Source organism: Sciurus carolinensis, chromosome 2, assembly GCF_902686445.1.
Source record: "Sciurus carolinensis chromosome 2, mSciCar1.2, whole genome shotgun sequence".
Lineage (NCBI taxonomy): Eukaryota > Metazoa > Chordata > Mammalia > Rodentia > Sciuridae > Sciurus > Sciurus carolinensis.
In genome coordinates this window covers 21261819-21286251 of record NC_062214.1, presented here as the reverse complement: position 1 = coordinate 21286251, position 24433 = coordinate 21261819, and the positions used below count along the sequence as shown (strand labels likewise).

The 24433-nt window shown below is 51.4% G+C and overlaps 1 protein-coding gene across 1 annotated transcript in view; it reads right to left on the bottom strand.

Moving 5' to 3' along the window:
• The window catches only part of Soga1 (suppressor of glucose, autophagy associated 1), a 65096-nt gene that overhangs the window by 25378 nt on the left and 15285 nt on the right, over window positions 1-24433 (bottom strand). Inside the window, exons 2-6 of the mRNA XM_047538986.1 lie at window positions 21529-21753; window positions 14404-14562; window positions 3800-3862; window positions 1844-3025; window positions 183-323 (exon numbers count right to left, since the gene is read on the bottom strand). Of these exons, the coding sequence (XP_047394942.1) occupies window positions 183-323; window positions 1844-3025; window positions 3800-3862; window positions 14404-14562; window positions 21529-21753 (1770 nt within the window). The remainder of the gene's footprint in view (window positions 1-182; window positions 324-1843; window positions 3026-3799; window positions 3863-14403; window positions 14563-21528; window positions 21754-24433) is intronic.

Below are 24433 nucleotides of genomic sequence, written 5' to 3'. Positions count from 1 at the left end.
CCTTTGATTAGGCCAAGAGAATGGCCCAAACTTCCTTACTTTCCTTTTTGCCCGCTGCCGGGAAGTTGGGAACTAAAGGGAACGCTCAAAATCCATTCTTCACTCTCCATGGATCTCTGCTTGGGGAGGCCCCAGCCACTCTCCTCACACCCAGCCTCCTGCTCCACCAGGCCTAGACCCACCTCGGAGGCATAGGAATCATTGTCTTCAGCTCGATAAGGCCTGAAGCTCCGACTAGGGTCAGATTTGGAGTCCAAGTCGCCAGTGCGGAAGGTCTCTCGGATCCTGGGCTCCCATTCTGGCAGGTCCCTGAAGTCAGACGGCTGCACCAGAGGCACAGGCAGAAGAGAACAAAGACAAACATGAGAAGACGCCCAAGGATGCCAGAAATGGCTCCACCCCAAGCCTCTGGGCTCCAGAAGAGGCCAAGGCCACCCACATGGGGCAGGATCCAGGTAGTCACCTTTCCAGCGAGGCCCAGCCTTGTAGGGACCACTGCTGTCACGCAATGAATGTTTATTAAAAAGATGGATGAGTAGGTAAGCGGGGAGTGAAAAGACTAATTTTATGAAAGTTTGCTTGGTGCACAAACCTTCTGAAACAGCCCCAACTGTCCTACCACGTGTGTGGTCCCAGTTCACTCCTACTTCAAGAAGAACCAGGAGGGAGACTCAACATGGGGTCATCCGCTTGCTTAAGAAAGTCAGATCAACAGGACGTGAGTTAAAGAAATCATGGCATAGCACCACTATGTAGAAATAGAAAGCTGAATCTCTGCAGGGACAGGGACCTGCCATGGCTCCCAGGAGGTGATCTCACCTTCCAACACTCTACAGTGCAGTCTCACTCCTCTTTGCTCAGTTCCTTATACCAAGATTTTTTGCAGTGCTGGGTAAACCCAGGACCTCAAACATGCTAGGAAAGTGCTCTACCCACTGAGCCACACCCCCAGCCACATGTGACAGAGGCTACCATACTGGACAGCACCCTCCAGACCTTTAACAGTGGTCTCAGTAGGAAGCCGGGGGCAAGGGTAGGAGGTTTCCATCTTTTCATCTCTGGCACTTCTGAAACTCTTTGAATGTTTATGTATAACTTTTGCAATAATGCATTTTTTTGTTTGTTTGGACAAATGCCTTTGCTATTTTAATTTTTTTAAGTAGTATCTTATGGACATCAAGGCTGGGAGCTAGTTACTTTTAGGAAGTTAAGTTTCTTGCCTTTGCATAGAAACTGATCAAAGACTTAAAAAAAAATACTTGCTTTAAAATACAAAAGAAATAAGAAATAAGGGCAACTGGCAAAAAGATAGGGCCTTAGAATCAATTTCTATCCTTAGTAAATAAGTAAGTGATTTATGTTCTACTCAATCAATGGGCTCATATTTAGTAATAAGAATAAATACATTTTTCCCTACAAGCAACAAACATAATGCTGAGTGAAAGCAGCCAGGCACAAGTGAGTCTGAATTTTACGATTCAATTTATATACAATTCATTTTATATACAATTCAAAGACTGCAGACAAATCTAAATCAAGAGGGGTTGCCCTAGGGCCTGGGGCTGTAGCTCAGTGGTAGAGCACTTGCCTCGCATGCGTGAAACCCGGGGTTCAGTTCCCAGTACCACACACAAAAGAGAGAGCAGGGCAGCGACTAGAGAGGGTGAGGAGGGGCTGCTGGGGTGCTGGTCATACTGGAGGAGGTGATTACATAATTGTATTCACTGTGGAAAGGTCATGAAGTTGTGCACCTAAGTTCTGTACCCTCCTCTGTCTCCATGTTATGATTCAGTACAAAGTTCATATGAAATGAGAGTGACAGCCTGCGATTGGAACATCTTACCTGAAAGTCAGAGGCAAGGTCCTTGGCCAGAATGATCTCCTTGGAGGGCCCCTGGGAGCCCAAGGCGGGCAGCGCAGAGAAGGGCTCTGGCTGTTCCTTGGCAGAGCCACCGAGGACCGCGTCCGCCTTCCGCGTGAAGGCGTTGAGCTCCTGATGCAGCACGCTCAGCCGCACCAGGAGGGCGTGCATGAGCTTGGCGTCCCTGGGGCCCTCACTGTTATCAGGGGCCTCGTGCAGCCTGAAGTCAGCACATTCATTGTCCAGACAGAGCCGAAGGCCCGCGGAGAAGCCATTGGCATCGGCCACCAGTACGTCAATGGCTTTGCTGACCAGGACCGCCTGCTCCCTCAGCCCAGGCAGCGCCTCGGCCTCCCGGGCTCTGCAGAGTCGGGCCGCGTGGGGCTCGTGCGCCTCGCCGAGGGGAGCGGGCACACACTGGGCAGAGTCCCCAGCCTCGGCGTCCGTCTCCAGCATTGGCCGCGTGCTCTGGCAGGAAGCGAGATCACAGCGCTGGAGGTTGGAAAGCAGCACGCGGTTCTCGTACTGCAGCTTCTTGACCTTGCCGCTGAGCTCGCCGATCTGCAGCTTGGCGGCCGCCAGCTCCTCCTGCGAGGGCTCGCTGAGCACCGAGCAGCTGTCCTCCGACAGCGTCACGTCCAGCTCGTGCTCCGAGCGGTACTTGGCCAGCTCGCTCAGCAGCAGCTTGTTCTGGTCCTCGAGCTCCGCGGAGGAGCGCCGCAGCAGCTCCGCCTCCTCCTCCACGAACTGCAGATGTCGCCGCAGTTCTGCCAGGCTCTCCCCACACTCGCTGCCACCCAGTGCAGAGAAGGCCAGCCGAGCCTCGGGCCCCCCACAGCCACCACCGTGATCCTTCATGTCGTCCATCTCTGCCCGCAGGCCCCGGTTCTCCACCTCCAGCTCCACGATGCGGCGGCTCAGCAGGTTGGCCTCCTCCTCCACCAGCTTCAGGTGCACCTTCAACTCGGTCTCCCGTGAGTGTGGAGCATCAGCCAGCTCCTCGGCGGACAGGGCAGCGTCCAGGTCCCCGTAGAGGGAGCGGTACTTGAGCAGCTCCTCCTTCATGCTGTCGTTCTCCTTGGCCAGCTTGGTGAGCTTCTTGCACATGAGGGCCGACTCCTCCTTGGCAAAGTGCAGCTGACACTTCAGATCTGCGCTGTCCTCCTAGGGCCAGATGGGCACAGACATGACCCAGGAAGATGAGTGCCGGCACAGTACCAGCCACAGCATTTTGGGGAGCACTAAGCATGTGCTGGGAACACAGGAATGGGTCAGACACAGCCTGATAAAGGAGGAGCTGGGGGTCCAGAGGAAGCAGCAGGGGAACAGCAAGAATGGAACACCACCCAGTCTGGGAGTCTGGGACAGGTGACATTCTGACAGGTACTTTTGCTGCTAGTACTAGTTTTCCCACGTGTAAAATGGGGCAGTAACGCTCCCCCCACATGCAGCCATGGAGAGGATTAGATGATGATGCGTGAAAGCACCTGCGCCCTGGCAATCCGGCATCACTAGCAGCTAACAGGGCTCTTCCTGTGCCTGGCCTGCACAACACAGAGCACTTTAAGTCATACGACAAACCCATAAGACAGGGACAGCTGAGGAAACGGAGGCCAGAAAGTTGAAGCGATCATGCTGACAACGTGGGAATCAAGTGGCAGAGTCAAGGCTGAAGGTCTTTGGCTCTGGACCTTCGGATCTGGTCACTGTGCTACTGGCTAAGGCAGCTTGCTGGGTCTGGGGGAGTCTGAGCATGGAAGAACCATGGGCTCAGAGTGTGGTCTTGGGAAGTGAGGTGGGCAGTGAGGCCTAGAAAATAAACAAGGAGTGGACAGGTGGAAGATGGAGAGGGCTGGGCACCTGGAGGCTCCCCAGGCCTCTTGGAGTGAGGCGCAGGCCTCTGACTACACCATGCCTGTGGGGGCTGCCGGGCAGTACCTGAGCTGAAGGCTTCTTGTCTGTCTTCCCCAGGGAGCGGGTTCCTCTTTTCTTCAAGGAATGCTGGACGGAGAGAAAAAGTCAGAACTGACACCCCGCTCCCACGGGTGATGTATATCCAAAGAGCAGTCACAGGCAGGGGGTCACATTAAGGGCCCCAGCCTAGCCCCACCATGTCCAGGCCTTGGCCTACACCTGCTGCTGAGCCAGAGGGGTCCCACCCAGCAGGCTACAAATGACAGACAGAAGTAGTCAAGGAGATGACTCTGAACCCACCTGGCCAGGGCTCCCTCCTCTCTGCCACCCCCACACTGTGATGCAGTTAGCCTGGGCCAAGACCTGGAAATCTGAGTTTCTATCTTCCTATCTTCCATTCATTTATCAGAAATTTCCTAAGCACCTGTTGTATGCCAGGAACACCCACCACGTGCCAGACCCAATCAGGGGTAGAAAACACAACAGTGAACAAGACAGACAAGGTATGGGGAGGATGCTGTGGTGCCCTGTCCGGACCCACCACTTAGGACAGAGACATTCATTCCCCCAGATAAGACCTCCAAGTTGACCCCTCTGGCATGGCTACTGGCTGAGGGGAGCCCTCTTGTCCAAGGTCATCTGCCCTCCCTAGCTGAAGCCCACATGCAAAGACTGACTGATCCATGCCCCTTGCCTCAGCCCCAAAGGACCATGCTACTTCCAGAGATCCCCATGGGATCGGCTGAGGCCACTTATGTGACTCCAATTCTCCCTCTGCCTCACTCCTGCTAGTATTATACCTAGGTGGACTCGTCCCTAAACCTCTGCACGCCAATCTTTACCCCACAGGGAATCCCGTCCTTATGGAGTTGACATCTTGTGGGAGCTTGAATTCAGAATGAATACTAACAAATAAAATAAATATGGGTGCAAAAATGAAAAATTACATGGGACACAGTAATGATCACGGGAGACTGATCATAAGGATCCAAAACTCCAGCGGCATTTTGGGGGGGAAACTGATCTATTTCACTATACAAGCAAATCCTATGAGGAAAAAACAAAACAAAACAAACAAAAAACATCCTAAGCAAAGTAAAATATAAATGTCCAACTGGAAATAAATATTTGCAATTGAGGACACCAATAAAGGGTAGATAAATGCAGACTGGTGCCTTAATATGTAAAGAGGTTCATAAACAGTGAACAAGAGGCCAACAAACCTACAGGAAAATGCGTTAAGAGATGTGAGAAAGGCTCACAGAAAAAGAAAACGGATGTCAAGCACGTGAAACACTTATCCCCACCCCATGCAGAAATGCAAATGAAAACTGCAGGAAGTGCCCTTCCCACCTATCAGACTGGCAAAAACCCAGACCATCTGAGAATACATGTCTCTGGGTGGGGCTGTGACGAAACAGGAGTGCTCATTTATTGCTGGGAAGAACACACAAGGGCACAAGCCCTGTGGAGGGGAATTTGAGGAAACGCTACAATCATCATTACTGAAGTTCCTCACTGTTTAAAAAAAGCCGTTCAATTAGATGCACGATTCCATTGAACACTTCCTCCCGAGAGAGGGGTGACTCATGCTGGCCGTGTGTGAAAACACACTTAGGTTGTTTAGGACTTTTCAGGTCCGGCTGGTATACTGGATTTCTGAAAATGCTCCCGGGTGATCTGGATACGTAGGCACCCTCACCTCTCACACCCCATCTCTGAAGATGAGAGCCACTGGGCTAACACAAGCCCATTTTGCTTAAACTGAGAGGGGGCAGGGACTTGTCCAAGGTCTCACAGCAAATTCATATTCAACCAGGGACCAGTTCTTGACATAGCTCCTGATCAAGTTCCAAAGAGAAAATGTGCCTCTGATGAGGGTCAGAGTGGAGCTGGGGAGACATCGGGACTATCTGGGGGACTTACAAACAGATACTGATGTCCTGGGTGCCTCTCCAAAAGATTCTGATATTACTGGTCTGGGGTTAAGTCTCAGGCATCAGGATTTTAAATAACTTCCCAGGTGATTCCGAAGTTCAGGAGGTGCAGGGACAGGCCCTCTGGACAGGCTCTGAAGTCCGGACTTAAAACCCAATCAGATCCTGGAGACCTTTTGGAATGCAAATGAGGCGGGAAGGCAGAGACTGATGATCTTCAGATGCAGACTGCTGCCAAGAGCAGAAGGGTGAGAAGGGCGGACCCCCGACCTTCCAGACTGAAGAAATCAAGGGGTGGGGGTTGGCGGCCTCAAAACAAGTCATTCCACAGGAGCCAGGGTACCAGGTGGTAAGGTCCTTGAGAAGGCGCTCGGAGAGAGACCTGTGTGGAGTGCTGAGGTGGGGGCTCTGGGTCAGGCCATCAGCCTTCTAGCTCTGGTCCTGTCAACCAAGCTGAATGAGAGGGCTGTGGCCTCAGCTGGGAGCTGTTCTGGGAATCCCACGCACTGGGGAATCCTGTCCTCTCCCTGAAACTCCACTTTATCATCTATAGAACTGGACCATGGGTTAGGTGACCACAGCCCACTCAAGCCCTCAAGCTCCCTGAAGGAAGAAAAGTGACAGGGAAGAGAGTCAGGGGTTTCCATCCACACCAAGGGTCCCAGGCATCACATACGAATTAACGGGATAATGTAAAGAAAGCTATTAAAAAGGACTGAGTGTGTTGGGCATGATGGTACACGTCTGTCATTCAGCTATTTCAGAAGCTGAGGAAGGACAATCTCAAGGCGGCAGCCAGCCTGGCCAAGTCAGCGAGACCCTGTCTTAAAATAAAACATTAAAAGGTCTGGGTAAAACACTCCTGGATTCAATCACCAGTACCCAAAAAATAAGTAAATAAATAAAAATTTTAAAAAAATATACGTTGTGGGCTGGGGTTGTGGCTCAGTGGTAGAGCTCTTGCCTAGCATGTGTGAGTCACTATGTTCGATCCTCAGCACCAATAAAGTTTAAAAAGTAAAAAAAAAAAAAAAGTATGCATTGTGTTTGTGTGTGGATATTAGTATATGCCTAGGGAGAAAGTCTGAAGAGTATACAGCAGGCTGTTAACAGAGAGAATACAGGCATCTTGTACTTTTCCCCTCCACCTTTTTCTGTTGGGAGAGGATGGAGAACAGTCTTACGGATTTTTTTTTTCCTTTTTTAAATATGCCATTTAAAAAAAATCAATTACTATACAGAAATACATCACTATAAGAAATGTATTCCAAGCAGATAAAACCACAGTGTCCCTTAACACACACCCCAAACCACCTCCTCTCCCTGAGAACCCACTGCTGACTGGTCTTGGGGAGCTCCTTTTAGACCTTTGGCTCTGTGTTTAAAACACTAAAATAGATGGTGCTGTTTTAGAGTTTCTTTCCTTTCTATGTTTATTCGATTCTGTGATCTTTGATTTTTATAATAAGCACATAGGCAGAACAAAACCCCAAAACACCCAGTATTTAAAAAAAAAAAAAAAAAAAAGAGTTCATATCCATGCTACATGATCCTGTATGTAAGCAATATAATCCCATCTTTATTTAAAAACAAAACCAACACAGAAATGTGCAAGGAAGATACTAAGCAAACTGCTAATCCTGGGTTAGGCTGAGGAGTGGAAGGGTGGCAGTTAGGGAAAGCTTCCTCTTATTTTATGTATTCTTTTATTAGTTCTATCATTTTTGGATAGATGCCACATTCACCTGGCTCAAAATTCAAAGAGTACAAAGAGGAACACAGGGGCGCCCAGTCCCCTGTTCTCCTGCCCCCAGGCAGTCAATGCAACCAGAGCCTGCCTGGGCTTTCCTTAGAGGTATGCCAGGTATGTTTAACGTGCTTCCTGACCAGGCTGTGCTCCACTGAGTTTATTTTACTTTTACATAAAACACACATATATACATATACATTAAAAGACACGTGTACGTATACATAGAAAAACTCACTGGAAGTATATGTGTCCCCTGCCCAAATAGAAATGCCCTCTGAATGTTGGCCGATGGGAGAATTTTTTTTGTCTTATGGCTTGTTATATTTTCTAAGCTTTCTGTTAAGTGCACAGCACTACCAGTCGGGGCAAGGGAAGCGTTATAATGTGTTTTTGAAGTGTACTTCGCCCAAGAAATTGTTGAACATCTTCCCAGCAGGCAGAGAAAGGTGCAAGAGGGCTCTGGCTGGAACCTCACCAGAAAGGAGGATAGAGGCTCCACAGTTGCTGCCTCCGGGCTAGAGTGGCTCCAGCCACCCTGTTTGGAACCCACCTCCCCGCCCGACCACGCCACTCAGGCTCCCAGACTGCCCTGCAGCTCTGCAGGGAACACAAGGCAGGCTCAGAGCCTCCCTCCCCACCAAGGGCAGCAGCTGGCCAGGCACTGGGGGGCTGTGCGCCCCTCGTGGGAGCCAGGGTCTGTCAGAGCTCCTTTGTGAGTCCCTAGGGGTGGAACCAGTCTCTGCCCAAGAGGCAGATGTTCTGGCCCTGGGCCCCTGGAGGCGGGACAGAGCACCAGAGGGACTGCAGCCGCAAAGCCCAGGAAGGACACAGCCTGAGGACACACTCTCTGGCCTGGCAGGCAACAGGCCCTCCCTATCCATAGCAACTCACCAGGCCGCCTCAGAGCAGCCAGGGTGGCGCCTCTAAGCATCCCTGGTCTGACCACTCCTAGTAGGAGCCTGAGCTCTCGTCCCCAGGAGTCCTCTGCCACCCAGCACAGGGAGCTAACTGAGTGAAGCCCTGGAGGGGCCTCTGCTCCAGCTTTCACACTGACAAGACTCAAAAGGACAACCTTCCAATGAACAGAGCAGAGCGCTGCCATCCCGGGGACAGAGTGGAGCGCTGCCAAGGCAGCTGGGCAGATGTTCACCAGACACGGGGAGGGGGATGTCCTGAAAGGTCTCCTGAAAACAGACTTCTCTGTGCACAAAATTTACTCCAGAAGGGACCTGGAGTGGGGGATTTACCTCAAACACTGAGGCATATTCCTCAGAATGGCAGAAACAGGCAGGCTGTGTGGCTCTTGGTTAGTGAGAGATCACTAGGGAGAAAACAGAGGTTCAGACACAAGCCCCAAATCCAATACCACTGGGACAGACAGTGCCAACGGCGGGCAACAGTTTGCAAGGTAGCTGCTCCTTCCATGTGCACCTGGCAGCCCCACAGGGAAAGCTCTCCGGAGAGGCAGTGGAAGTGTAGGAAATGTATTTATTCAACTAAGGCAAAGGTGTCCAGGTCCAGAACCAGCACAGAGCGTGATGGTAACGGTAATAATGCATAATGTATTTAACAGACTCCACTCTGGGCTAAGCCCTTTACCAGCCCGTCTCATTTCACTCTCACAAACATCTCTGAGAGTCAGGAGTCACGTTCCCATTTTTAAAACAAACTAACTAAGGACTGGAACGTTTATGAGATTTTCCCAAGGTTTCAGTTATTCGTAAGTGGCAAAGCCAGGATTCAAACGCAGGCCTGGACTTGGAGCCCAGACTGCCCTGCAACACACTGCCCTGCAACACACTGCCCAGGCTAGACCGCATCAGGCAGCATCAGCATCAGGGCTTGAACAACCGGTAGTCTGACGCCATGGTCAGCGCCCTTCCTAACCCATCAGGCGGGAAATCCACTTGAGGAATCTGTACCAAAGACTCTTAAAGGTTCTGGAAACATACGCATGGCATCCTGGAAAAGCCACTGGAGAGGGCACGGGAGGCATGGGGCATCACCAGAGGTGTCAGTGTAGGTTTGGGAGACACAGAGCCCTGGGTTCAAATCCCAACTCTGACTTTCCCCAGTCCCATCAAAACACAGCAATTTTACTTCTAGGTATGAACTCAAGAGAACTGAAAAAACATATTTCTAGACACTGGAACTAGTTCACAGTAGCATTCTTTATAATAGCCAAAAAGTGGAAATAATCCAAATGTCCACAAATGATAAATGAACAAATATAAGGCAGTCTATCCATACAATGGATTATTATTCAGCCATAAACAAGAATGATGTCCCGAATCAGGCTTCAACATGGATGGCTAAACCTTGAAAGCCTTATGCTAAGTAAAAGAAGCCTGTCACCAAAGATCACATATTGCATGATTCCATTTGAATGAAATGTCCAGAATGGGCAAATCCATAGAGACAGAAAGTGGATTAGCTGTTGCCAGGGGCTAGAGGGAAGAGTGCGCAGTGACTGCTAACAGGTATGGGGCTATTTTGGAGGGTAATGGAAATGTTCTGGAACTAGGTCATCGTACGATATCATGAACATACTAAAAGGGTGAACTTGTAAGGTCTGCGGATGAAATCACAATTTAAAAATCGTCAAGGAAAGAGAAGCGCCTACAGAATGGGAAGGACATTATGGGGCTGTGCAGGGGTTAAACCCCACGAAGACTCACGCACCATGTGGGAGCAGTGCCTGGTACGGGAAGCGCTCAGACACAGCAGCTGTGGTCTATTACATGGCGTCAACACTGACTCTGGCTTTCTGCCTCCGACACAGGGACAGGAGTGACACTGACGGAGGGTGGAGGCTGCCGTTCCCACTCCTGAGCAGAAGCCCAACTGGGCCACGGTGCCACGGCAGAGCACAGGGAAGGCATGCCACCCTCCCTCCTTTCTTGCCAAGAGCTGTCTCCATGGCAACTGCATCAGCTCAGGCCAGCGGCTCCCCATTCCCAGTCGGGTGACAGCAGAGCCTCAGCAACCTGTCAGGACAGCAAAGGCAGCTCTCAATGACGGGATTGCAGCTCCAGCTCCCGAAGAAGAATTGCTGAGGGACCCTCGTCTCCATAGAAACCATGTCAGGAAGGAGAGGGAGGCGGGAGAGGACAAACAGCAAACAAACACAGGCTCCTGCCTCCTGCAGGCGATCCTGAGCCACCACGGGCACATCAGGAGGGCCGACATCTGACATCTGCCTCAGAGGCAGATAGAACGTTTCCTCCATACCTACTCCACGCCGGCCTCCACACAGGCTCTTCACGTTTACAATTTTTAAATAAAATTTCATAAATGATACCCAAGTGCACCCCCCACCTTTATTCTTTTTCTTTGGTTTCTTTTTTTTTTTTTTTTTTTTTTTTGCGTATGTTGCCCAGGTCGACCTGAACTCTTGGTTTCAAATGATCCTCCGGCCTCGGTCTCCCTTGTACCTGAAAATGCACCTGGTCTAAGTACATTCTTATTATTTAAAACAAAAAACAAAAAAACACCATCTAACTTGGGTTGTAGCTCAGTGGCTCAGTTTGATTTTGGGCACCACAGAACACCAAAAACCCAAATGGCAACATTCATAGAATAAGCCGGGCACAGTGGCACACACCTGTGATACCAGCGACTTGGGAGACTGAGGCAGGAGGACAGCAGGTTCAAATTAATAAAAAATAAAATAAAATAAGGGCTGAGACTGTAGCTCAGTGCTGGATGCCCTGGGTTCAATCCCCAGTCCCACCAAAAAATGAAAATAAAAATAAAATAAAAGAATAAAAAGCAGAGGTCAGGTAATCTCTCCTGCTCCTCCATTTCGAGCTCCTCAGACGAGCAGGTCTTCCTTCCTCCAGACTTTGACTACACATTCATACCAGGCACACGGGCTTCAACATGACTGGTGTGTACGGCTTTCCAAAATAACTAGCAGGATCACACAAAATATATAGTTCTAGTACTTTCATTTCCTGCTAATAATGTATCTTTGGAGTTCAGTCTTTATCAGTACGTATAGATTTACTTTCTTTTTTGTTTTAATGTAATAAAGGATACATAACACAAAATTCATCATTTTAACTTTTTTTTTTTTTTCTTTTTTTCCGGTACCAGGGATTGAACCCAGGGGCACTTAACCACTGAGTCACAACCTCAGCCCTTTTTAATATTTTATTTAGAGACAGGATCTCAGTGAGTTGCCTAGCACCTCACTGTTGCTGAGGTTGGCTTTGAACTCATGATCCTCCTGCCTCAGTCTCCCAAACCGCTGGGATTATAGGCATGCATCACCATGCCTGGGGACCATTTTCTCTTTTTATTGTAATAAAATACATATTAATGAAATTTACCATTTTTCCATTTTTAATTTTTTTTTTTTTTTTTTTTTTTTTTTTGGTGCTGGGGATCAAATCCAGGGCCTTGCACATGCTAAGCACACACTAACACTGAGCTATGCTCCCAGGCTTAATCCTTTTTAAATACACAGTTCAGTGGCATTAAGTACATTCCTATATGCAACCATAACCACTATCCACCTCCAAATCTTTTCATTATCCCAAACTGCAACTGTACCCATTAAATAATAATTCCTCATGCCTCTGTCCCAGCCCTTGGTAACTTCTATTCTGCTTTCTCTCTCTATGCCTTGGACTACTCTAGGAATCTCATATAAGTTGAACCTTACCATATGTGTTCTTTCTGTCTAGCTTATTTCACCTAGCATGACGTTTTCAAGGCTTATCCATCTCGTACCACGTGTCAATACTTCATTCATTCTTTTTTTGTTTATTTTTTTCCAATGGACCTTTAATTAATTAATTAATTAATTAATTTATACGTGGTGCTGAAAATCAAACCCAGTGCCTCACACATGTTAGACAAGTACTCTACCACTGAGTCAATCCCAGCCCTCTTTTTTTCATATATATATACTTTTTTTAGTTGTTCATAGACCTTATTCATTTATTTTTATGCGGTGCTGAGGATCAAACCCAGTGCCTCAAACGTGCGAGGCAAGCGCTCTGCCACTGAGCCACAACCCCAGCTCCATTCATTCTTCAGGTTGAACAATATTCACTATTTATCAACACACACACACACACACACACACACACACACACACCCTTTGTTTATTCATTCGTCTGTCAGTGGGCATTTGGGTTGCTTCTATCTCTTGGCTATTATAAATAATGCTATTATGAACAGGAGACATAAGTATCTATTCAGATCCCTGCTTTAAATTCTTTGGTGTGCCTACCCAGAATGGGAATCGCTGGCTGGATCGTACAGGAATTCTACATTTAATTTTTCAAGGCACTGCCACATCACCTTCTTATATTGTTAATCTTTTTTTTTTTTTTCTTTTTTGGTGCTGGGGATTGAACCCAGGGACTCACACACATGCTAAGTACATGGGGGTGCATGCCTGTAGTCCTAGTTACTCAGGAGGCTGAAGAAGGAGGACCACGTAAGCCAGGAGTTCAAGGCCAGTCTGGGCAACAATACCAGTGCCCATCACAAAAAAAAACCCAAAAAACAAAAAAGAGCTTAATACTCACACTTTACCACTACCCCTCTAGCCCGCCCCTCTGGTTACTCCGTCTTATCAATAATTGAAGAAAACCCTGCAGGCTGGGTATTATTATTAACCTGACATTCAGAGGAAGAAACTGAGACTTGGAGGGGAAGTAGCTTCCGTGTCGCAGCATGTCCCTGCTAAGGAAAGGCTGGGTGAACTCAGCAAGTTGGTCCTCTCTGGGCCTGTTTACTCCCCTGCATGACAGGAGCAGACTTGAGTTCCGAGGTGTTTTGTGAAACCGTCTCTTCCCCACTTTCACCATCAAGGGCGGCCGTATCCAGTGTGAGGATGGTGCCCAGCCCAGGCCATGGAGGGCAGGAGCTAATGAAGGGAGGGAGCCTCTCCCCAGCCCTGATACCAAATGCCTCCTCTCCACACAGAGAAGGGCGCACCACACCAACACGCCCACCGGGAAGGGCAGCCGAAGGACCGTTCTGTCCTTGGGTTTAGGCATCTCAGTCCTGGACTGCTTGCATGTCGCCCTCTGCGGAAGCAGGCAGGCAGAGCCTACCATGAGCAGTGTGCCGGAAGAACGTACACACCTAGGATACCTCCTGGGCAGCCAACCAGCTGAGGCCTAGCTGAACATCTGGGACACTGGCCACCCGGGCCACTGGAGCCCAGGCCCCTGGAACCAGGAGGACTCCAGTGTGTAGGGGGCACCCAAGCTGCTGGTTTCCCACTGGCAGTCTGCAGAGCCCCTGCAGGACCAGGAGGACATCCCTCTGTCAGGGGCTGCTTGCTTATCCTTAAAATGGATCACAACCTTGTTGGGCCTTTACAAAAATGTTGAGGCAAACTGTCTAATTGATGCCTAACACACAGCAGGAGAGGGTCTGCCGGGAGGAGGGCCTGCCATAGGCAAGGACAGAGAGGATGGTGCCTAGCGGTCACATTCAGAAGCATCTAGTACCTGAGCCCCAGGCCCAGCACCCACCCCACACCAGATGGCAGCACCCAGCAGTCCCTCAAGGATCTCCACACAAGTTAACCCAGTTGGTTCACGATGCCTAGGGCACTACCACCCCGTTTCACAGATGAGGACACTGAGGCACAAAGCCTGGGTCTCACACTGGGCACGGTAGCATGTGCTTCCTATTAACCTTCCTGGAGGCAGTGGGGTGACCATCTCTCATGTTCTTTAAGGAACTCCTTGAGGACAGGACAGGATACCTATCTTGTTCACTGTTGTATCATTGGGGTCCAATGCACAGTGTACACAGCAGGTGCTCAGAAAATGCATTCTGGAGGAATAAATGAATGAACAACCTGCCAGGCAGGCCGAATCGTGCCCATTTCCCACAGACACCCGCTAGGTGGGGCTGCATGTGCCCGCTGGCCCCAGTCAGCACAGCCCATGAGGCAGCCGCAACCTCACCTCTCTTGGTCGCTCCAGCTCCGTCTGCAGCACTTGCTTGGCCAGCTCGGTCTCGATGAGCCGCTGCCGGAGCTCCTCGTTCTCCTCCTCCAGTCGTGCTCGCTTCTTCTCCACCACCTCGAGCTCCTTGTGCAGCCGCATAGAGATGTCCTTAGAGACCTGGGCCAGGGTGGAGGGAGAAGGGCGTGAGCTGGCCTCTGCCCCACACCACTGACAGCTACAGGCGTGCTCTTATCTCATTGGCTCCATTTAGCAGATGAGGAAACCAAGGCACCAAGAAGTCAAGAAACTCACCAAGCTTTTTGCATCCAGGAGGTAACAGATTCAAACCTCAAAACCAGATACCCCTGCTCCCAATGTGCTACCCCCAAAGCTGTAACAGTCCCATCTGTTCTTAGGAATGCCTTTCCATTTATGTGGGGCTTTTTATGCTTCCCAGAACCTCACCAAAGCACACCTGGCCCGACCCCACAAGGGCCTATGGTGGAACCAAAACTCATCTTCAGCAGGGAGTGAGCCTGAGTGGAAGCCTAGAGCAAGATGGGTGACGTGTGGTCCTGGGCAAATCACTTCCCATCTCTGAGCCTCAGTCTCCTCCACTATAAAATGGGCACAGCAATAACAGGACCACGCTCACAGGCCTGACAGAGGATCATATCAGCTACAGCACACAAAGCCTCAGCCCAATGCCTGCCACAGTGAGTGCTGGGTGAGTAACGGCTGCTGCTCTAAGAAGCCGATGTCCACAGAGAGGCATGACTTGCTGGAGGTCACCGTGACCCTGAGGCCTGTGTCCAACTGTCTAGGATGTGGAACATGCCCGAAGTGACAAAGGCTGGGAAGAAGTCCAAGTCATCCCTACACAAAGGAGCTAAGAGAGCTGCAATCTCCAACCCCAGCTCCAGGGCTCTGCAAGCAACAGCACCCTCTTTCCTGAAGGATACACTCTGTCCTGTCCCCTCTAATGGCTGAGTATGGGAGGCCAAGGAAGGGGGTCTAGGAGGACGAGAAAGGTTCTTCTAAAGTGCACCTAGACTCCATCCCCAGGTGCGCTGGGCACTGCTGTTAGGTGAAACCTACTGGGTGCCAGATTCATTCTTTCCATCCCAATCCTGTCGCCATTTTACAGATGAGGAAACTGAAGCTCAGAGTGGAAGTGACTTGCTCAGGGTGCCACTCAGCAAGTGTGGGCTAGGCTGAGCCGGGAGCCGGTGGGGTTGGCAGAGGAGCCAGGGTAGCCAGGGTTCCTCCAGGGGTATGAAGGCACTGCCAGCAGGGCCTACACATGGGGCCAACAGCCCAGTGCCCCATGCCCTGCCAGTATCGGAAATGACCATGACGCCCTTCCCTGCCGGAAGGGAAGGGGGCCCTCCCTGGCTTCGCCCTCTGCCTGGGCCCAAGCCCAGCTCAGCACAGACCCCTTGGCAATGTGCAGGGCAGGCCAGGAAAAACAATAGTCAGAAAGGAAACTGGCACTGCCTCCCCTCCCTCTGCTGCCCACTGTCCCCTCTGCCCCTGAAGATCTCCAAGGAGCCTCTCCTACAGCCTCTCGGGGTCACCAAACTCCTTGTTCATGAAATGGGACAAACAATCAACCCCTCAGTATCAGAACAGGACTTTGAAGAGGGAAAAACTAAATTCGAGTCTGGCTCCAGCAGTGGCTGAACATGGGAGGTCCTGAGTCGGCAGTAAGAGGGGTTTGAAATGGTCTACTCGTGAGAGGTCGATGACACGCTTGAGTGGTGGCTGCAACATAGAAGGTGCTCAACTTGTTTTTATTTTTGATTATCTTTCAAAATTTGGGGCATTTTAAAAGTTGTGTTTATTTAACAGTTTCATGAACTTGGTTGACCCGTTTTAAAATTGCATTTAAGAATTATGCAGGGCTGGGGTTGTGGCTCAGTGGTAGAGTGCTTGCCTAGCATACACTGGGTTCAATTCAGCACCACATATAAATTTATCAATCAATAAAATAAAGGTCCATCAACAACTAAAAAAATTATGTAGCCAGGTAGGTAGCTAATGACCCCAGCTACTTGGGAGGCTGAGACAGGAGGACTGCAAGTTTGAGGTCAGCCTGGGCCACTCGGCAAGAAACTGTCTTAAAATAAAATCTAAGAAAATGGGCTGGGGATATAGTTCAAGAGTAGAGAGAGTCAGGGAAGGGGGCTGGCGCATACCTGTAATCAAGAGGCTCAGGAGGCTGTGACAGGAGGATCACAAGTTTGAGGCCAGCCTCAGTCACATGTGCTAGGCAAGCGCTCTGCAACTGAGCTACAGCCCCAGTCCTAATACAAAGATGTTGAATGCATTATCAAGATGACTGTTCTGCTTCCATGCATTGTTTATCCATCTTGATCAAACTCTAGGGTTTCTGCTGGGTAGGTTCCCCAAGGCTTGTGGTTATGGTTCCCAGTTCTGCTCTTAGGTCCTCCAGGAAGCTTCTGTCCTGATCGATGCTCCATTCACCCGTTCGTCAGCACTGGGGCAGGAGTGGCGCAACACAGATCAAGGTCCCAAATCATGCCCAGACACACACATCTGTGTCCCAGCGTCAGCACAGGGCCTATCACACATCCAGGAGCTAATAAATGCTTGTTGGATGAACAAACAAATCTCGGGCTCCAGCAAGTGATAAGGGAGATGAGGAGTGAATGACTGGACCTTTACCAGGAGTTGCACCTGCCCCAGGAGAACAGGGGATGCGCACCTCTACTGCCCAACCACCCACCGTCCACAGAGGTCTGCTGGAGGCCAAGGCCCTTCCCCCAAACTTGCCCCCACCTAGGACAGCTCCTCTCCACCTGGGGAGATGTCCCATCTCCATCATGGCCACCAAAAACACTGCAATCCATTTGAGTCCCTGGGTCCTCTTCCCTTTGTCCCTTCTCCATGGAACCCCTTCCCCATGTGTCCCCCACCCTCAAGGCTGCTATGTCCATAAAGCCCACTCCAGGCAGCTACAGAAATTCTATGTGGACAAAAAAGGCCACAACCTGCCACCGGGAGCAAACGCCTGTGTGAGGCCAGTGGGCACAAAGAGCACGGCTGCTCACACACTGGGGACAGTCTGGCCTGGGTGCGTCCCTCCCCTCATGATCCTCAGGGGTCCTGGGCCTCAGGAGTCCTCACGAGTCATACACAGACACTTTTTTTTGGTGTGGTACTAGAGATGAAACCTAGGGCTTCACACGTGCGAAGCAAAGTGCTCTACCACTGAGCTACGTCCCCGGGCCAGAGGCAATTTGTGGAACAGGCAAGCCCTTCCCCAAATGCTTAGCGCGTGCTTTTCATCCCCTTTGATTATTAACTCTGTTCTGGGCTCAGAAAGGTCATTTGTCCAAGGTCACAGGGCGAGGAATCCACCAACCCAAGACAGGAACTCAGTTGGGTCAATTCTAAACTCTCGCTCTCAACCTGGCCTTGATACGGGGAAACTTTGAAGGCACATTACATTACTGTCCACAATAAAATAGTTTTAACAGGGTATGGCAGTGCCCACTTGTGATCCCAGCATCTGGGGAGGCTGAGGCAGGAGGCTCACGAGTTCAAAGTCAGCCTCAGCAACTTAGTGAGGCCCTAAGAAACTCAGTGAGACCCTGTCTCTAAATAAAATATAAAAAAGGGTTGGGGATGTGGCTCAGTGGTTAAGCGCCCCTGGATTCAATCCCCAGTACCAAAAAGAAAAAAAAAAAAAAAAAAGTTTTAAAAATAAGCCCCAACAGTGGGCTCACTGTGGCAGGGTTCGAAGGGCCCCACGTGCCTGTCTCATCTGATCCTCTCAGCTTCCCCCACAGGAGGGAGGCTGAGACACCACGGGCAGCAGCCGGAAACCAGGGCAAATCCCCAAAGCACAAACAAATGCGCTCAGCCATGAGGTCACTCTTTACAGTGCCAGGGCCTGGCCCCTGCCAAATGCTATCGAGAGCCTCCTGTCCCTGGAGCATCAGCTTCAGAATGTCCCCGTCACACTGTCAAGGAGCCCTCCCTGGCCAGGCAGCACTCTGGGTTGTTGCTGAATCCTCCCAAGAACTTCTGGAGGATGGGAGCGTTACTCCACTTTACAGGTAAGGAAAGGGGGCTCAAAGAAGAGCGAGGGGCAGCCTCCGCAGGACCCCCAAGGATTACATCCAAAGCAAGAACAAACATCGGTATCCAAGGAAGGGCATGTTCCTGACGTGTCCTGGGGCCTCCGACAGGAGACACTTCAGAAAAGGATCCTGGAGTCCCTGGACCTGACACTCACTCCAGGTCCTGAGTCCTGAGAAAGGGGGCCTGGGAATCAGCATTGTGAGCAAGCCCTACAGGTGATCCGCATCCACCCTGGCCTGCTCACACCCCCACCTTGCCCGTCCCAGCCACCAGTACTACTAGTGCTTGGTCAGTTCTGCTCAATAACAAAACCACAAGTGACACGTGCTCAGGGGCTGGGTGAGCACTGCATTGTCAGGCCCAGAGCTCAGCACACTCTGCACTGGAAACTTTCATTTGATATTCGCAGAGTTCTCTGCGGGGAGGAACTAGTCTTCTCTACTGTCCACTTGGGGAAACAGGCTCAACGATGTGAAGAAGTTTACCCAAAGTCCCACAGTAAGGAAGTGGCAGAGGAAGGCTCTGCTCACTGCCCCTGCCTGCCCTGTACTGCTGGGCAGTGAGTCCACTCAGGTTCTGTAGGTCCTGACAGCTGCATGGACCAGCAGAGGGACGGAGCCTGGGATAGGCAGGGGAAACCAAGCCTGAGGCTTCATTCATGACACCTCACCAACAGCCCACCAGCACAGTAAGCCCCAGAGATCCAGCTCGTCTCAGCCTTTATTAACATGAGGGGAGGGCTGGGGACACAGTTCAGTGGTAGACCTCTAACCTAGCATGTCCCAAGGCCCTGGGTTCAATATCTAGCACCACAAAAACAAAAGCTAAGGGGAGGGCTGGGGCTGTAGCTCAGTGGTACTGCGCTTGCCTAGCACGTGTGAGGCACTGGGTTCAGATCCTCAGCACCGCATAATAAAATAAAGAAATAAAATAAAGGCAAGCTGTCCAACTACTACTACAAGAAATTAAAAAAAAAAAAAAATTAGTTGAAACTGAGGCATCTTAAGTGGTGGCAGCTAGTCAGGGCATGGACCAAGGACCTGACTGGGAAAGTCGGGAGAGTCCCCAGGGATACCCTCCTAGGCAGCTCCCGGCCCCGGCACCGCTTGGGCCCATCAAGCCCTCCCAGGCGATGCCAGGGAAGTCGGCATTCTGAGGACTTCCAAAAACGCCCCGGGACGTCCCCTGCATCCTGGCGGGGGAAGGGTGGCAGCCAGAGGTGGCCAACTCAGGCGCGGCCAGCAGAAGGATGAGCTCAGCGCTGCAGCTGCAGGGGTGGGCCGGGGGAGGGAAGGGGCAAGGGCGATGCTGATTGGCTAGTTCAAATCCCAACAGAAGGGGGCTCCGCTCCGCCCAGCCTCCTGGGAGCCACCCCACCCCCACCAGCTGCTCTCGCCCCGCCCACCCGGCCGCGCGCCGCCCCGCAGCGCCCCAGGCCCCCGCCGGCTCTCCACCTCTTCCTCGTCCCTCTTCGGTCTCTGTTTTATGTTCCTTCCAGAAATCCTCAACGCCCTACGTCCAAACGTAGATGCGCAGAGTGGGCTGGCCTTCCCCAGCTCTCTCGCTTATCCCACTCTTCACCCCCAATCCAGTACTGGACGCTTTTATTTTTGAAAGAGGGGCGGGGTGGGGACACGGTGTCTCACTGTGTTGCCCGGGCTGGCCTGGAACTCCTGGGCTCAGGTGATCCTCCACAGCCGCTAAGGCCAGGCGTGCTTGGAATCGGACTATTTGTGTAGCCACTAAGCCCAGGAGCTGCCCCCTCGGGTAGAGGTGCCAAAAGACGCTGTTCCTGGGATCAGTTTCCTCCTGTTCCCACTGTGCACAGTAAAAACAGAGATGCAAAAGCCCGTGGGGAGCTGGCAGTCTTTGTTGACATTCACTGGCCCTGCAGACCTCTGAGATCAGCTCCTGCTGTCCTTCAGTATTGCTTTCTTTGAAATCCCAATGCCAGAGCCTTCTAGCATAAGGGATGTAACAGGGAGGCTCTCTGGATATGTGTGTGGCTGATCCCCATCCTACTGTGCTCCCCTGGGCTCTTTCAGGAGCCATTTCCATGGAATGCTGCTCCCTCGCTCTCACTGGCACATGCCCACTTCTCCCTAGGGCCTTGGCTCAGTCACCCCTGCAGGAAGCCTCCCTAGGACTCCTCAGGCTGTGCCAGGTGCCCCCATCCCCAGCTCCTACATCCCGCTGATCACACCGGGCTGAGTTCTCAGAGCAGGAGCTGATCCCTGGGCCCCAAGGTGTTCCCAGCCCGCAGAGCAGGGCTTACACAGACAGGCAAGCGTGGGCTTCTCTTCTGGGGGCACAACTGCCAGTGTCCCTCTCCTCCACACTCTCCCCATGCCTTCCCTCCTTTCTCAGGCAGAGAGCAGCAGCCAGGCACTGAGGCTTGGGAGGAACATGGGCCTGAGCTCTGCCACCTTCACGCAGAGGAGGCCTGTGACCTTGGACAGGAACTTCCTTTCTCTGAGCCTCTAATTCTTCATCCAGAAAATGGAAATAATAATAGCTAACATTTTTTAGTTTTTATGGTCATTTTTATCTACATTACCTAATTTAATTCTCATAAGACCCTGTGAGAGAGCAGCTGTGAAGCGTTCTTATACCCATTTTACAGATTAGGAAACTGACATGTAAGTGACTTGCTCAAAATCACAAAATCCAGACACACTGCAGCCAAGCCTGCCCAACTCCAGGTCTTCACTACTCTGAGTAGCATGAGAAGAAACCTCCATGGAACCATGCAGGGACAACTTGGAGCCCCAAACCAGGTCTGTAGCTGATGCTCAATAAACAGCAGATGCTATTTGTAGAATTCACATTAGATCACTTTGGGGTACCCCTGGCAGAAGACCTGCTGGTTCAGTAGGGATGCCCACTTCGCACATAGGGAAACAGATTGGGGGTATAACATAGCCAAGGACACACAGGAGTAAGTCACAGGGCTGACCTGGACCCCACTAGGGCTCATGGCCCAAACCCCCAACATGGGAACCTGTGAGGGTCAGGGGAAGCCCCAGGGCTGACCTTGACATCCTGCTCCAGACCTCGGATGAGCTCCCCGTCCACCTGGCCAGTCTGGGCGGCGCGCAGGCTGCGGCGCTCAGCTTTGCGCAGCCTGTACTGCAGGATGCGGCAGGTCTTGCTGGCCTGGTCCAGCTGCTGCCGCAGCTCCTGCAGCTGGTACACATCTTCCTCCATGTAGACGTCCCGCATCTCCAGCATCTCAGCCCGCAGCTCCTCAATCTCATCCTGCAAGAAGAAGGAGTGATCAGAACCTGGCCCCATGGCAGTGGCCAGGGTGCTGGCCTGCTGGAGGCCTGGGAGTGGCAGGCTGAATAACGACCCCAAAGGCAGTCGCCGCTGAACTCCCAGAGTCTGTGGCTATGTTACCCTACATGGCCAAAAGGACTCTGCAGACGTGATCAAGTTAAGAATCTGGACAGGGAGATTATCCTGGACCATCTTGGGGGTCCAATCTTATCACCGGGCCCTTATCAGAGGGAGGCAGGTGGGTGAAGGTGATGTGCTTTGCAGAGGAAAGAGGGGGTCACGAGCCAGGGAATGCAGACAGCTCTAGAAGCTGCCAAAGGGAAGGGTAAAGATTCCCCCCGAGGGTTAGGGAGATAGCTCAGTTGGCAGAGTGCTTGCCTTGCAAGTTCAAGGCCCTGGGTTCGATCCCTCCCAGTACCGCCAAAAAAAAAAAAAAAAAGATTCCCACCCCCCCAGCTTCAGAGGAATGCAGCCCTTCCAGCACCTTGACTTTCAGACTTCTGACCTTCAGAATTGGAAGATAATCTTCCGATCAAAGTGGCTTCTTGGAAGATAATCCATTGTGATGGTCTGTATCTAAATGTCCTCCAAAGGCCATGTGTTAAAGGCTTAGTCACCAGCCGGCAGCACTATTGGAAGGTGGTGGAAACTTTAGGACATGGGGCCTAATGGAAGGATATTAGGTCATTGGGGCTTTCCCCTCTGCCCTCCTCCCCACTTTCCTCCCACCTCTCTCTCTCTCTTTCTACTGCCTGGCTACTGCCATAGCTGAGCAGTCTTCTCTGCTATGCACTCCCCACCATGATGGGCCTCACCAAAGGCCTAAAGTGATGTAGCGAAGAACCTCTGAAACTGTGAACCAAAATAAGCCTTTCTTCTTTTTAAATTGATTATCTCGGGTATTTTGTCACAGCAACAGAAATCTGACTAACAGTCACTAAATTGTGGTGATTTGCTATAGAAGCAATAGAAACTAGTACACTGGGGAACACTCAACAAACATTTACGAGTGCCAGCTCTGTATGAGGCCCTGTAGTAAGCACTGGGCAGGAAGGGATGGTGGTGGCCAGTTCCTTCAGTATCTTCTGCCCCAAGTCTCATTGGGAAAACACACAGGAAACAAGAATATTTTAAAATTCATATACTGTTAAGTGCCATGAAGGCAAAACAAAATTAAAAACATAGAGACCAATGTGGGTAATATGATAGAGTGATTGAAGGTGCTACGTTAGGGATATGTTCAGGAAGGCCATCTTTAAAGAAGAGGCACTTAAGCTGAGGCAAGAAGGGACAGCCACACAGAGTGGCAGGAAAAGACTGTTCCAAGGAGCAGGAACAGTGTATGCAAAGGCTCAGGGGCAGGAAAGAACTCAGTGCATCAAGACACAGCAAGAAACCAAGGGCAGCTACGGGGTAATTTAAGGCTGGGAGACAGACAGGGGTCAGCCATGCAGGTCCCTGAGGGGCCGGGTGAAGAGTCTGGGGTTGGGTTTTAAGTGGAGAGGGTTAAGAGGTGACCTCACTTCCTCAGGGCAGCTCCTGCCACCTTTGTCACCAGCTCCCAGCTGTCCCTCACTTCTCCTTTGTAATCATTAGCACATCTGCTATTCTTTCTGGAACAGCAACTGCGAGAGCCACAAAGGCCGCCCCTCCCACCATGTCCCCACGCCCAGCGTGCGGCTTAGCGTCCTACAGGCTCCGACCAACATAACCGGGAACACACTCTTGCAGGCCCAGTGGGTGAAGAACAGGGGAGATGTATCTGGGAAATGAGCATTGGCCGCGGAGGGCGGTGGTGAGCGCAGACCAGCAGCAGAGGCGCAGGACTAGTCTGCCTTGTGACACAGGTGAAAACCGAGTCACACACGGGGACATGGACATCGGCTCTAGTGCAACTGACTCATTTAAATAACATGGCACATTAAAAAAAGAAACTGAGTTATAAGGGACGTGGACTTGCCAGAGAAGGCACCCAAGGCTGGCCCTGATGGCAGCAGGGAGTGGAGGGGTGGAGGGGTCCCAGGAGGAGAAGGGACACTCTAGAGAGAGGACCAGATCTAGAGAGCTGGAGGCCCCCACTGTCAGAGCCCCATTCCCCAAAGAACATGGGAATGAAGGGCCCAGGATGTGGGGCCTTCGAGATGTCCCTCCACTCCCTGGGAGAAGTCCTCCCTGCTCACCACAGGTCCTCAGCTGATGAGTCCAGGGAAAGAACAAGGATACAGGGGGACCAAGGGCAGCGTACACCGTGGGGTGGCTCCCTGAGGGCAAGGAGACCGGCTGGGGTTTCATTCCAGGCCGGGTGGCAGCGTGTCCTGCAGGTTTCTAGAGGTCTCCAGGCCCCGCTCTCTCTTTCCCGGGACTGTTTCTCAGGCGGTTCTGAACCCAGGAGTGGAAGTCAGAGGGCACGCCTAACATCTTCCTCCCCATCTGATGCTGGCTTGCTCTGCTGTCCCCCGAAGGGCTCAATCCCCACTTGCCACCAGGGCCTCTGTTCTGGGCGTGTGTTCAGCAGCACCCCCTAAAGTGGATGGCCCTCATCTCGCCAGGACACCCCACTCCAAAGTACACACAGACTCGCCACCCACCGCCATGCCAAGTGGACAGACCAGAAGTGGAATGGAGGAAGTGGGACCGTCGTGATCACACCATTGAGAGA